Source organism: Rhinoraja longicauda, chromosome 16 (assembly GCF_053455715.1).
Source record: "Rhinoraja longicauda isolate Sanriku21f chromosome 16, sRhiLon1.1, whole genome shotgun sequence".
In the NCBI taxonomy this organism is placed as follows: domain Eukaryota; kingdom Metazoa; phylum Chordata; class Chondrichthyes; order Rajiformes; family Arhynchobatidae; genus Rhinoraja; species Rhinoraja longicauda.
In genome coordinates this window covers 43,573,699-43,588,990 of record NC_135968.1, presented here as the reverse complement: position 1 = coordinate 43,588,990, position 15,292 = coordinate 43,573,699, and the positions used below count along the sequence as shown (strand labels likewise).

Here is a 15,292-nt window from a genome sequence, read left to right as displayed (position 1 = left end):
GCCAGTTCGTTGGATGCTTTCAAGAGAGAGCTGGATAGAGCTCTTAAGGATAGTGGAGTGAGGGGGTATGGGGAGAAGGCAGGAACGGGGTACTGATTGAGAGTGATCAGCCATGATCGCATTGAATGGCGGTGCTGGCTCGAAGGGCTGAATGGCCTACTCCTGCACCTATTGTCTATTGTCCATTGTCTATTGACTAGTATTCTTTATTCGTATGAATGAGTGCAGTTCCAGCAGTCGGGAACCATGGACGATCTACAACAATCTCTAATTGACCTTGTGCTGCCTATCCGTACACCGTGGCCGTGGTGTGTACTATCCGCTAAATGCACTGAAAATCCTTTGTCCATGGTTTCCAATCCTGAAGCTGCCACTGCTTCAGAGCACAAGACCTGCAGGCACATAACAACGGCCGACCTTGCATGTTCACCATTAGGAGTCACATCGTCGGGAGTTTAAAATATATTGTTGCTCCATCATCAAATTCATGGAACTCCGAAAGGCAGCATCAGACCATTCTCACACTCAGCACAGCGCTTCAGAAAGATGGCCTTCCAAGAGCAATTAGGAACTGATATTAAATGTTATTTATTTTTAGGAAATATATTGGAACAGGTATGATTCATGGAAGATGAATAACGTTTTAAGTTATGAAGTATCTTGGTAGTAAATAGAGGAAGACTAATTAATATACTTGAAGGGTAATGGACATTTTGATTTTGATTAAGTTGGATCTATACGCGTTAAGAATCATGAATAAACTTAGTTGCTGAACCCAGCGGTTATTTGTAAACAGATAAAACTCTTTAACTACATGGAAGATAGAATTGCAAAATAGTTCAACAAAAACATTAAAAGGCTATTGAGGCTTTACTGATTCTGTCAAAGACCAAGATTTACTTCCAGAACCCAGATCAATTTACTCTTCAAGTATTTTGAGGGACAAATCCCTTTTACTGTCTTATCAGGCAATGTAATCTGAATCTTAACCATTCATTGCATTAAATATATTTTCCTAATTTTGCTTTTGTTTCTTTGCTGGACTATTTTAAATTTCTCTTCCTTCACCTACGCGGAAATGGTAGCATTTAGTTGGCAAAGTTGCTCTTTGCTGGTTATTCCACAGCCTGCACATGTCTTCCTGTAGCTAATCTTTATGATTGATTACTACACTTAGAGACTTTATGCTTTTATGTAGTGATTTGCTAATGGTGTGAAGTGCATAGATCTATTTTTGTCATGAGTACTGAAACTAAAAGGTGAGTTAAGAGGCATTAAACAATTCCGAGTATCTTTGTGAGGGAAAATCACAAGCACAGAACTTGCCGAAATGTTGTAACAGTCTACTTTCATTGGAATCACTGGTGAAATTTACAATGATCCAGCCATTGGTATTTTACCAAACATTTGGTAAGGCTGGGAGAACCAGTACAAAACCATCAGAAATCATCATCATCAATCAGCATCCAAAGGAGAGATTCCTTCTGTGTTAATTACATATTTGATTCCAAGAGGCTGCTGATAATGTACATTAGCTCAACTTTCAGAGTATGCAACTGCAAAAGCTATTTAGGTTTGAATGTAGTGCTCTCCGACGAAATGTAAATGCCTTTCAGGATCCAGCGAATATTTTTTTTTTTAATTGAAAATTATGAAATCAGCCCAAATATTTTAAAGTGCAAAATTCAAGATCTAAAAGGTTTCATAATTGCCATTAAATAGAGTCACATCGAAGGGAGTTTAAAATATATTGTTGCTTCATCATCAAATTCATGGAACTGAATTTCCATGAATTTCCATGAATTTTCTCAGGTCTTCCTTTCAGAACATAAAATGTGATCAGTGGCTGATGAATCACTGGCAAAGTGTGGTCATGACCAAGGCGGCCTGTAGTAATTAGCATCAGATCTTAAACATTCAAATATCTTCCATGAAAAGTGAGGAGGGAAAGTTCAACAAAATAGTTATTACTTGAAATTGTACAAAAGTTACACAGCCTTATTGATTGTAATCTTCAGACGATTGATGTGAAAAAGAATCAATTGGAAAAATGGGTTTGAACTTTGAATGGCATCAAACCTCTGTATATTCATCGTACTAACCAAATATTAATACAAATTCACATCTTCCCGTGGTAACTCCATGCAAACCAAAGTAAACACTCACAGCTACAATAATTTTTGTTATGGCAAATTTTGTCAAAACAAACTTTGTCTGATCTGAACATCTTCACTGCAGATATTCGGATCTTACACACCTTGCCAACATTCTGATTGCATACTGCACAATTCCGATTTAAAGCCAGGTTACTTCTCTTTGGTTACAACATAAAACAGTCATGTTTTTCCACTTTTCATTTCCATTCAGTTCAAAGACTTTATATTTATGCAGAATCATTACACTTTTGTAATCAGGTCTAATTATGGGAGTGTTATATCAAACGGCACAACAAACAAACGTTGTCAGGGATTTAGTGTAGAATTACACTGCCACATATGCACTTTCCTCAGTTTTATAGTTCATTACAGTTGCAAATAATTTATATAGACAGGCCACACTCTGCACTTCAAACAAAGAACAAAAGAATCTTTGAAAGGTCTAGTTATGTAAGTAACCTTTTCAAAATATTTCAACTCTAATGGCTCATTTCTTATCAAGAACCTTAACACTCACCTTATTCTCTCACTCTGAACAAGTTTATTAAAGGTTTCCATGTTCTCTGACCAGAAAAAAAAGTTTTGCGAGTAATTTTCATCAATGTGTAAAAGGCAGCTGCTACCAGGAGGTCAGCCAAGGCAGAAGTATATTGTTTGCATCAAATCAGATGTTTTTCATACGTATGAGTGACAAATGATATCTCCTACCACATCCTTTAACGCTGTCTAAACATTATTCCCTGCAATCGTATGATCATAAGATTTATGTTTGAAGAACTGAACCAATATTTGGTAAGTCACAAATCACTGAACTCAAGTCATGCCCTGTTTCACATGAAGTTATTGTAGCCAATAATGCAGAACTCACATAATGTAATCTTAAACAGACACGTGAATAAGTGAAAGGGGGATTTTCCGCTAATTTTAACTCCACATTTTCTGTTTTGAACCCATGGCACTTAGATAAAAATTTGATTTCATCTGTGGCACTACACTTACATAAAATTGCATTTTAAAATTAAAGTTCTCTCTTTATTAGCATCTTGAAGTATATTGATCATATGGAAATTCTAGACTGTTACACATTCATTATTGCATATGAATGGGAGTGACTTCTAGGAAGATAAAAATGGTAACACTTATTAGCCTGAAATAATTTTCACATTCATACATTTGAAGACCTGGTATGTGCCTAGAAATTCTTCAGTATCCATTGGGGCAGGACGATTCATCGTTGCGTGGGATACCTGTGTGCATTTTGGCCAAGGTTCCGACCACTGAAAAATTCGATCGCGTGCACTGTTGTACGGAGCTCGCGCACAAAGAGAAGGGCTTTTCTTCACACAACATGTGGAGATCCCACAAAAAAAGGTAACAGGTAAGCCTAGGCAAGGGAATAGCAGGAGAGAGGCGGCTTGTGACCAGGCATCTGGACTGGGACCTGGTGGGATGGAATCATTCTTGTCAGCCATCAGTGGCGGGGTCTGGCCACACTAGATTATTGGAGCTGGGAGCCGCAGGTTGAGTTGGAGGCTTGGTGTCGGAGCATTTGGACCTGTGGTGAGTTGGATTGGAGCTGGGAGTGGGTGGGCTGGTTGTTCGTACAGGTGCGGTGAGCTCGAGATCAGTGTAGAGTGGGGCAGCAGTTAAGCGGATCAGAAAGATATTGAACAGGCAGCTCTCCCAGCACAGACCTGTGACCCGCCAGTATTAATACCCGAGGCTCTGACCACTCACCATGTTCCCCAGGGAAATGTGTTCATTTGATTCTAAGGCACCCCCGCAGTTGGTCATAATGCTACCGTTTCTGCACAGCCCTGCAGCAACAGCAACATAAATCAGCAACTGTGGGTGTGCCTTGGAACTGCGCAAACTAATTTCCCTGGGGCATACGGTGAATGGGCAGAGCCTCATTTACTAATGCTGGCAGCTTTGAATGAAAGCATTTAAAGATCAGTAAATCGAGGGCTTATAAGCATGTCAGAAATCCCAGATTCACTGACAGATTCAGGATACCAAACCTGTTACTTCACTTCGGTAGACCTAAAAAATAACAATAAAACTATCAAAGATTCAGCACAGTTTATGTGCCTAGTGAAACTGGTAGGAGTGCCAACTATCTCACTCCCAAATGCGGGACAAGGTGACGTCATAATGCTACCGTTTCTGCACAGCCCTGCAGCAACAGCAACATAAATCAGCAACGTTAGGCGGCGCCCGGCCTCCGGACCTACACTGCTAAAATGTCGGAAACCAAGAGTGTCGGGACCTAATCTGTCGGGACAATAGACAATAGACAATAGGTGCAGGAGGAGGTCATTCGGCCCTTCGAGCCAGCACCGCCATTCAATGTGATCATGGCTGATCATTCTCAATTAGTACCCTGTTCCTGCCTTCTCCCCATACCCCCTGATTCCGCTATCCTTAAGAGCTCTATCCAGCTCTCTCTTGAATGCATTCAGAGAATTGGCCTCCACTGCCTTTTGAGGCAGAGAATTCCACAGATTCACAACTCTCTGATTGAAAAAGTTTTTCCTCATCTCAGTTCTAAATGGCCTACCCCTTATTCTTAAACTGTGGCCCCTTGTTCTGGACTCCCCCAACATTGGGAACATGTTTCCTGCCTCTAACGTGTCCAACCCCTTAATAATCTTATACGTTTTGATAAGATCTCCTCTCATCCTTCTAAATTCCAGTGTATACAAGCCTAGTCGCTCCAGTCTTTCAACATATGACAGTCCCGCCATTCCGGGAATTAACCTAGTAAACCTACAGTGTCCAGGCCTAATACGGGACAAGGGCGGTCCCGTACGGGACCAACCAATTTAGCCCAAAATACGGGATGTCTCGGCTAATACGGGACAGTTGGCAACCCTAGAAACTGGGTGTCAAGTGTGTTTCAAATTGTGGGCCAATCAAACGAAAAAAAGCAGAGAAGAAAACAAATGGAAAAATCAGTTGAATGAGCACAGATGTGCTTAGACTTAAATTAGTTTATTATAAACCCCCCTGCAGTACAGCATCTACCATGGAAAGAAACACTTCTGCTTTCTGGTTTTGGATCACCGATTCACAACATATAACGCAAAATAAATCACAAACTTAGTCACACCCAAGAAAAAAGTAACAACAGCTACAGATGCAAGTTAAAGATAAAGGAAGTAGTACAGTAAGTAAAAACAGAAAAATCTGGAACTACTCAAAGGGTCAGGCAGCATCTGTGGAGCAGGAACGAGTTGCCACCAGCCAGCCTTACCACCACATCACATACAGCATTTGTTTAAAACATAAAGAGGGGGAGGTGTCATTTTTTGGGGTTTAGTTTATTTTATTTTAGAGATACAACACGGAAACAGGCCCTTCGGCCCACTTAGTCCACACCGACCAGCGATCGTGGCACAGTAACACTACCCTACACACACTAGGGACAATTTTACATTGATACCAAGCCAATTAACCTACAAACCTCTACATCTCTGGAGTGTGGGAGGAAACCAAAGATCTCAGAGAAAACCCACGCAGGTCATGGGGAGAACATACAAACTCCGTACAGACAGCACCCGTAGTCAGGGTCGAACACGGGTCCCATATGCTGTAAGGCAGTAGCTCTACCTCTATGCCACCGTGCATTACAAATATATTTATTACAAATATTGCTGCATTGGAGTATTTGCCAGTTATTATTATTAAAAAATGCTTCAGTATTATCAGCTAGAAGCGTAGCCTCAGCTAAATAAATCCTTGGTTCGGTTACACCTGTAGATTTGCCAGCGCTGGAGGAAGTGCTCCTGATCCCGACTACGGGTGCTGTCTGTCCCGAGTTTGTACGTTCTCCACGTGACTGCGTGGGTTTTCTCCGAGATCTTCGGTTTCCTCCCACACTCCAAAGACGTACAGGTTTGTAGGTTAACTGGCTTGATGTACGAAAATCGTCCCCAGTGTGTGTAGGATAGTGTTAATGTGCGCGGATCGCTGGTCAGTGCAGACGAAGGTCCTGTTTCCCTGCTGTATCTCCAAACTAAACTAATCTAAGTGTAACATATGTTTACCAGAATAAAAACTGGTCTCCATGGGATAAATTATGAGAAGAAATTACTCAAACTAGAACAGTATTTTCTGAAAAGTTGAAAGCTACTTGATTGAAGTTTTGGAGACAAAGAGAACGAAGATGATTCCTGGAGAGAATTTATTTTCAGCTGGGGAGTCTAGGAATTTGGATAAGGCCTAAATATTAGAATTATACTTTTTTAAGTATCAAAATCAGAATACCCTGTCCCCTGAAAGCAGCAGCAGAAATCTGGCAGACTTTTGCATAAATGGCAATTGATATGATGTCAACCAGTAATTATAAATCCTGAGATCTACAGACATTTGTTTACCAAATGTATTAGGGAATGAGAAGAAAACACATGTTTGTGGGGCTGGGTTTACATTGTAATCATTTCTTAGAATGACATCTGATGTTTAAGGGGTGGTAGGGGATCTTATCGAAACGTATAAGATTATTAAGGGGTTGGACACATTAGAGGCAGGAAACATGTTCCCAATGTTGGGGGAGTCCAGAACAAGGGGCCACAGTTTAAGAATAAGGGGCAGGCCATTTAGAACTGAGATGAGGAAAAACGTCTTCAGTCAGAGAGTTGTGAATCTGTGGAATTCTCTGCCTCAGAAGGCAGTGGAGGCCAATTCTCTGAATGCATTCAAGAGAGAGCTAGATAGAGCTCTTAAGGATAGCGGAGTCAGGGGGTATGGGGAGAAGGCAGGAACGGGGTACTGATTGAGAATGATCAGACATGATCACATTGAATGGCCGAGCTGGCTCGAAGGGCCGAATGGCCTCCTCCTATTGTCTATTGTCTACTGCCTATTCCTATGTTCTTAAGTTGATGTGATTTTATTTGGATGAAAAGAAAGCCAACAGATTTTTCACATCTCCTGACTAATAATTTCTCTCCATCACAGCTGCTCACAGAACTTGCTCAATAAACTATTCTGTCAGGGTCAGTAGAAAGTTGAAAACGGCTTGGTAGTTTTTTTGTTATATTCAAGGTTAGGGAACCCACACAGGTAGAAAACAGATCAGTCACGATACAAGTGAATGGTGAACTTGGTTAAGGTGTTAAATGATCTACACCTATTCTTATTTTTTTTTGGCTATCCACCTTAATGTTATTCTGAGCTCTTCACCGAAATAGCTAAACTTGCACAACAAGCTAAAATATTGTGTGGGAAAGAACTGCAGATGCTGGTTTAAATTGAAGACAGACACAAACTGCTGGAGTAACTCAGCGGGACAGGCAGCACCTCTGGAGAGAAGGTATTGGTGATGTTTCGGGTCACGACTCTTCTTCAGACTGGGTCGAGCTAGAATATTGATAATCTGAAATTACGGAGTCAAAATAAAAATAAATTCCTATTTACCACAGATTGAATAAAAATATCAATTTTATATATCAAATATTAAAAAATTATATTCTGTCTCATCCCAACAAAATAAACATATACAATTCTCCATTTCCATATATTGCACGTTGTTTCCCATGATTAGTTACTGAGAAATGTAGTTGTGAGTGTTGCATTTATCTACAGTAAAGGTTATGCTTCGTTTTTAGCAGAACTGAGATGAGGATAGTTCTGTCAAGTCAATATTTCCCCTTCAGAGTGATATCAAATTAAGAGAGACATTCGTTGCAAACAGACCCCAGGGAACAGCAATGCTTCTTCCCATCTGTTAACTCTATGCCACGCTGCTCCTTGTACTCTTTCAGAAGGCCAAACCCCCCCACAGTCCACGCTACTTTGCCTTTCGGATCCTCAAACCAACAGAGGTCATGAACATCTTTGTTCCATTGCCTGAGTAAACCCTTACAGGCCTCTGCTTCTTATCCTGGGCTCCAGCCAGATGGCAATAGTCATCTCTGGCCTTCCAGAATTCCAGTTTTCCGTTTCTAGCTCCCCAAATGTGTCAGACACATTTACAGTTCTCTCCCTCCAGCATCCTATAAGCAGAGATGCTGCCTCGTTCCACTGAGTTACTCCACCATTTTGTGTCTATCTTCCATGTAAGCCAGCATCTGCTGTTCCTTCCTACACATCCTAGAATGGGAGTGTGCTCATCAGTGAACTAAACAACAGTGTCTTCATGTTCAAAATAATAGCCTCTCAGAATATAGCTGTTAAATCATCTTTAATTCACAAGTCAATTGCAATGGCTTCTTTCACAAATAATGCACTTGAATACAAAGGGGTAGAGGATGGGAAAGTACAATTAAATCCCTTCCGTGATACAGCTTGATTTCAGGCACAGTCCATTTGCAATCACATAATACGCATCAAAGCTCTACTTCCTAGTGAAATATTGATGTTTGGAAAATACCATCAACATCTGCGATTGTCAGGGAGGCTGAATTTCAAATTGACTGCAAGCACACAGTGAAATTAAAATTTATCAGAAGTAAAAATAGTTTAACATAACATCAAGCAAGGTGCGCGAGGTGCACTCCACAGTGGGTGAAGTAGATTTAGAAACGTTCAAGTAAATGCCAAGGGAGATCAAATGGCGTTATTAAAATTAGTAAACACTAATTAGTAAATTAGTTGCTCCACCGTGCCACACTTCTGACTAAATTGACAAAGTCTCTTGTCATCCATGATTCCTGAAACCTGCCGTCCTTATCTTTCCTTCTTCCTTTCTTACTCACAGGAGCATGATTGGTCCTGAATTCTGATCAGCTGGTCTTTGAACGACAATCTCGTGTCAGATGTGTCGTGTTGCAGTAGCGACATCATCGCCACATCATAAGAAGATCTATTCTCCCCACCTCCTCCTTAATGCAGTTTTGATTTGCCTTTTCCCCATTCAGCATCGTCCCTCGAGGTCCAGGATCGTGCTTACCCATTACTATTTTAAAACAGAAGGAGTTGTGATCACAGTTCCCAAAATACCCTCCCACTGAAACCCCAGTCATCTGGCCAGGCTCATGCCCAATACAAGGTCTAGTGTGGCCTAGTGCAGTTGTGACATTCTCCCTGATGTAACTCCCCCACCTCTTTCACTTCTCTCTCTATCATGTCTGAATCATTGAAACCTCAGAACGTTGAGCTCAATGTCCTGCCTTGGACTTGGACAGGTTGGGAGAGTGGGCAGAGAAGTGGCAGATGGAATATAATATAGCAAAGTGTGGAGTCTTGCATTTTTGTTGTAGGAATAAAGGCGTAGACTATTTTCTAAATGGGAAGAGAATCCAGAAATGGGAGGTGTAAGAGGACTCGGGAGTGCTGGTGCAGGATTCCCAAAAAGTTAATCTGCAAGTCGAATCTGTAGTAAAGAAAGCTAACTCGATGCTAGCATTTATTTCAAGAGGGCTTGTATACAAAAACAGGGATGTAATGTTGAGGCTCTATAAGGCGCTGGTAGGGCCACCTTTGGAATATTGTGAGCCATTTTGGGCACTATATCTGAGGAAGGATGTGCTGGCTCTGGAGAAGGTCCAGAGGAGGTTTACAAGAATGATCCCAGAATGAGCGGGTTAACCTATGATGAGTATTTGTCGGCACTGGGCCTGTACTCGCTGGAGTTTAGAAGAATGAGGGGGGTATGGCGAGTCCGAGACTTGTAGTTAAAGATGAAGTTTATTGCAACCGCAATACACGAATACAGAATCAAAACAACAAGTCGCAGGACAACCAATATAAACTTACTGTCTTCCTTGAAGACTCAGATGAACTAACTAAATCGGGCGCCAAACGCACCCATGACATCGCTGACCAATCAGCGATGTCCTTCCCTGGACCAATCCCCATGGTCGCGTTCCCACGTGACCTCGCTGGCCAATCCGAGGGTTCGACGACCTAGACCATTCTCCATGGTCGCTACATGACCCCCCCCAGAACCCGAGGTGCGGAACCTAGCTGGGAGCCTGATTTCGCGACCATAACGAGTACGGAGAGGGACAGCCTGAACCACAGGAGCCGGAGGTTCCGGACTTGGTGGGACAGCCGGAACGGGAGGTTCTGGAGGAACTACCGGAACGGGGGGTCCTGGAGGAACTGCCGGAACGGGGGGTCCTGGAGGAACTGCTGGAACGGGGGGTCCTAGGGGGACTGCCGAAACTGGGGGTCCCGGAGGAACTGTCGGAATGGGGGTTTGTGGACTGGGCGGAACTAACGGAGGTCGGCCTCTTCTAGGGATTTGACCGACCAGGACTGGTTGATCCGGGTCCAAATGGGCAGGTTTGAGCCGGGACACCGAGACGAGCTCACTCTTGCCGCCCATGTCTAAGGTGAAAGTAGCCGTTCCCTTACGTAAAACCCGAAACGGCCCTTGATAGACCCTCTGCAACGGGGCGCGATGGGAATCTTTACGCAAAAAAACGAACTCACAGTCCTTCAGGGAAGACGGTTCATGTACCATGGGACACCCATGACGTGAAGTCGGCACTGGAGCCAGGGAGCCCACCCGTTCCCGGAGAGCTGCTAACGCTGCTGGGACTGTAGGGAGCAGTGCTGAAGTCTCCGGAAACAGATCTCCAGGTACTCGAAGGGTCGAGCCATATACCAGCTCTGCGGACGACGCACCGAGATCTGGCTTTGGAGCCGTCCGGATGCCCAAAAGAACCCAAGGGAGTTGGTCTACCCAGTCCGGGCCTTCAAGCCTTGCACTGAGGGACGCCTTAAGTTGGCGGTGGAACCTCTCCACGAGACCATTTGCCTGGGGGTGATATGCAGTTGTGGGTTGTAATTTGGACCCGTACAGTTCCGCCAGCGCGGCCCAGAGGGACGAAGTGAACTGTGGTCCTCTGTCAGTTGTAATAACTGCCGGGACCCCGAAACGGGCTACCCAATGAAGGGCCAAAGTCCTAGCACAAGACGCTGACGAGATGTCAGACAATGGGAAAGCCTCTGGCCACCGGGTGAACCGATCCACCACCGTGAGGAGGTGGGTGTAGCCCTGGGAGGAAGGCAAAGGCCCGACCAAATCCACGTGGATGTGAAAAAAACGAAAAGCCGGGACTTCGAAATCCTGTACGGGGGGCTGGACATGGCGCTGGACTTTAGCGGTCTGACAGGGAACGCAGGAACGTGCCCAACCCGCTACCTGTTTCCGTAGGCCATGCCAGACAAACCGAGCTGCTACCAAAGCAGAGGTGGAGCGGATGGACGGGTGCGCCAGCCCATGAATGGCATCGAAAACCCGGCGCTGAAGGGAGGGCGGTACTACCGGCCTGGGGCGAGGAAGAGAAACATCGCACCAGACTTTCGTGCCCTCCGAACCACAAGCTACCTGGGCCAACTTCAATCCCGAAGTGGTGGACTGGTACGTCGAAACGGTATCCGCCAGGAGCTGTGCCTCCGCAAGCTCCTGGGGATCCACTTCGCAGTCCACCGCCGAAATAGGGGGAAAAGCAGGTCTAGACAGGGCGTCAGCAACGGCATTCAGCTTACCCGCGATATGACGGACATCTGTGGTAAATTCTGAGATAGCAGTGAGGTGCCGCTGCTGGCGGGCCGACCATGGGTCAGACAATTTCAAAAAAGCGAATGTTAATGGCTTGTGGTCCGTAAATGCCACAAATGGGCGGCCCTCGAGGAAATACCTGAAATGACGGACAGCTAAATGGAGAGCTAGAAGCTCTCGGTCAAATGCGCTATATTTCAGCTCGGCCGAATTTAGTTGCCGGCTGAAAAACGCTAAAGGCTGCCAACGGCCACCAACCTGCTGCTCCAGAACTCCACCCACCGCCACGTCAGAGGCGTCGACCGTCAGGGCCGTGGGGGCTGAGGGGCTCGGATGGACCAACATGGTGGCGTCTGCCAAGGCTGCCTTAGCTGCCGTAAAAGCCGACTCTGCGGCCGGGGACCACAACAATTCTACTGGATTACCTGCAAGGCATTGGAAAAGCGGGCGCAGGACTCGCGCCGCTGCCGGAACGAATCTATGGTAGAAATTAACCATGCCCACGAACTCCTGCAGCCCTTTTACTGTGGTGGGCCTGGGGAAAGCCCGAATAGCCTCCACCTTCTCTGGCAAAGGGGCAGCGCCGGCAGGGGTAATTCTGTGCCCTAGAAAATCGAGAGCAGGGAGGCCGAATTGACATTTGGAGGGTTGAATAATGAGCCCGTGGTCTTGGAGCCGCTGGAACACGGTCCGCAAATGGGCCTGGTGTTCTTGCACTGAGGGGCTAGCTACCAGGATGTCGTCTAAATAAATAAACACAAAGGGTAAACCCCTGCCCACGCGGTCCATCAGTCGCTGGAAAGCCTGTGCCGCGTTCTTTAAACCGAAAGGCATACGCAACCATTCAAACAACCCGAACGGAGTAATAGTTGCAGTTTTTTGTATGTCCTCCGGTCGCACCGGAATCTGGTGGTATCCTCGCACCAAATCGATTTTGGAAAACACTACCGCTCCTTCCAGTCCAGATGAAAAGTCCTGTAGGTGCGGTATGGGGTAGCGATCAGCCGTGGTGACAGCATTGAGACGCCGATAATCGCCACATGGTCTCCACCCCCCAGATGCCTTGGAGACCATGTGTAACGGCGAGGCCCACGGGCTGTCAGACTGACGAACAATTCCCATTTCCTCCATCTTCCTGAACTCCGCCCGTGCCACCACCAGTTTGTCTGGCGGTAGTCTCCTGGCCCGAGCGAAAACGGGAGGGCCTTCGGTGCGGATGTGATGGACCACACCGTGCTTAGCTGAAGGCGCGTCGAAACGTTGGACGAGCAGCTCTGGGAACTCTGCCAGAATCGCAGCATACGAGTCGGGGGCCGCGACGACGGCCTGGACAGTAGGGCTGGGCGAGGAGGCGATTGCCGGAGCGACGTGCTCGTCTTCAGCAGCGGGTCGGAGGTCGTTACCGCGGACATCAGGAACCAGTGAAAAAGCCCAGAGAAAATCTGCGCCCAGGATCGCTTGTTTGACGTCGGCTATGATGAATGGCCATTCGTACGTGCGTAGGCCTAACGCAAGGGACATCTTCCGTGTGCCGAAAGTGCGAATTGGGCTGTCATTAACCGCGATGAGGGTGGGACCTGTCTTACCCGATCTGGTTTCGAGGTCGGTCGGCGGCACTATGCTGACAATGGCTCCGGTGTCCACCAAAAATTCTGTGTCCGTGAATCGATCATGGACATAGAGGCGCCGGTTCTGGCCAATCGTAACTGCCCCTATGTACGATCGGCCGAGGCATTTCCCGCGAAGGTACAAGGCAAGCGGCAGTTGCGGGATTCGTTACCCCATCGTAGGTGATAATAGCACCAGCCGCGCTTGTGCGGATCTTTTTGGCGGGCTTTCGGAGAATTGGCGGGAGACGTGGCGCCATCTTGTCGTCGCTGTGGCGTGGTCACCGATGTCGAGACTTTGTTGATGGAATCCCCTGCCTTGTTTTTTCCCGCTATGAGCGCGTCCGCTTTCGCTGCATATGCTTCGGGGTCCTTAAAAGAACAATCCGTAAGCAGCAATCGGACATCCTCGGGGAGTTTTTCGCGGAATGCCTGCTCAAACATCGGGCAATCCGTATGCTCACCGGCTAGCACCATCATTTCGGCCATGAGGACGGAAGGCAGTTTGTCTCCAAGCTCCGGTAGGTGCAGAAGTTTTGCCGCACCACCATGCTTTTTTAACCCGAAGGTCCGCAGTAATACCTTCTTCATGGTTTCATACTTGTCTTCCGCAGGTGAATTTATTATGAACCGCATCACGCGCTTGGTTGTGTCCGGCGATAGTGCGCTGACGAGGTAGAAATACTTCGTGGAATCATCCGACACCTTCTTTATATGGAATTGGGCCTCGGCGTGGATAAACCAAGCTTGCGGTGCGTACGTCCAAAATAACGGAAGATGAACGTCCGCCGCGCTTGACTCCGGTGTGCCCTGCTCAGTCATCGTCAACGAGGCGTCGGGTTTTTCTCAGTCGGTGATCGTCCAGATCACGTCGGGGTCACCAATATGGCGAGTCCGAGACTTGTAGTTAAAGATGAAGTTTATTGCAACCGCAATACACGAATACAGAATCAAAACAACAAGTCGCAGGACAACCAATATAAACTTACTGTCTTCCTTGAAGACTCAGACGAACTAACTAAATCGGGCGCCAAACGCACCCATGACATCGCTGACCAATCAGCGATGTCCTTCCCTGGACCAATCCCCATGGTCGCGTTCCCACGTGACCTCGCTGGCCAATCCGAGGGTTCGACGACCTAGACCATTCTCCATGGTCGCTACAGGGGCCTCATTGAAACATACAGTATAGTGAAAGGCTTTGATAGAGTGGATGTGGAGAGGATGTTTCCATTAGTGGGAGAGTCTAGGACTAGAAGTCATAGCCTCAGAATTAAAGGACTTTCTTTTAGGAAGGAGATGAGGAGAAATTTATTTAGTCAGAGGGTGGTGAATGTGTGGAATTCTTTGCCACAAAAAGCTGTGGAGGCCAAGTCAGTGGATATTTTTAATGCAGAGATAGATAAATTCTTGATTAGTACAGATGTCAGAGGTTATGGGGAGAAGGTAAGAGAATGGGGTCAGGAGGGAGAGATAGATCATCCATGATTGAATGGTGGAGTAGACTTGATGGGCCAAATGGACTAATTCTACTCCTATCACATGACCTTATGATCATTTCTTTTTTTTCTAAACTCCACCGAATAGCGTCACAACCTATTTGACTTTTTCTCACAAGAACAGCTCCTTTGTATCCAGGATCATCCTTGTGAACCTTCACCAAACTGCCTTCAATGAACTAGGTGTTTTATGTCATGGGAAGGGAGAGCACGTGTATTTGCAGTGGTCTAAATGTAGTCGCACTCAGTAGCACAGATGCTGTGTCTTCCCTACTTTATAATCTTTACAACCGCCCTTGAAGGAAAAAAACAATATTCAATACCTTCCTGCTGCACATGTGTGCTGATTGTACTAACTGATCTTTCACAATGTCCTCCCTCTTTCGAGTACTCATCGACGATTCACTGTCTCCCGGCCATTCAGGACATTTTCTACCGGCGGTGCCTGCGGAAGGCACGCAGCATCATCAAGGACCACAGCCACCCAGCACGCAGGCTGTTCTCCTTGTTACCATCAGGCAGACGATACAGGAGTATGGCTGCCCGTACCACTAGACAAGAACAGTTTCTACC

General features: G+C 45.9%; 1 protein-coding gene across 5 annotated transcripts in view; it reads right to left on the bottom strand.

Moving 5' to 3' along the window:
* Positions 1–15,292, bottom strand: part of blnk (B cell linker) — a 220,857-nt gene that overhangs the window by 100,218 nt on the left and 105,347 nt on the right. For 2 of the 5 annotated variants that reach the window (XM_078412879.1, XM_078412881.1), the window contains exon 1: positions 2,674–2,890. The exons of the other annotated variants lie outside the window; for them this stretch is intronic. In XM_078412879.1, the coding sequence (XP_078269005.1) occupies positions 2,674–2,714 (41 nt within the window). In that variant the 5' untranslated portion in view covers positions 2,715–2,890. Of the gene's footprint in view, positions 1–2,673; positions 2,891–15,292 lie in introns of those variants that run through there. 5 annotated transcript variants of the gene reach the window in all.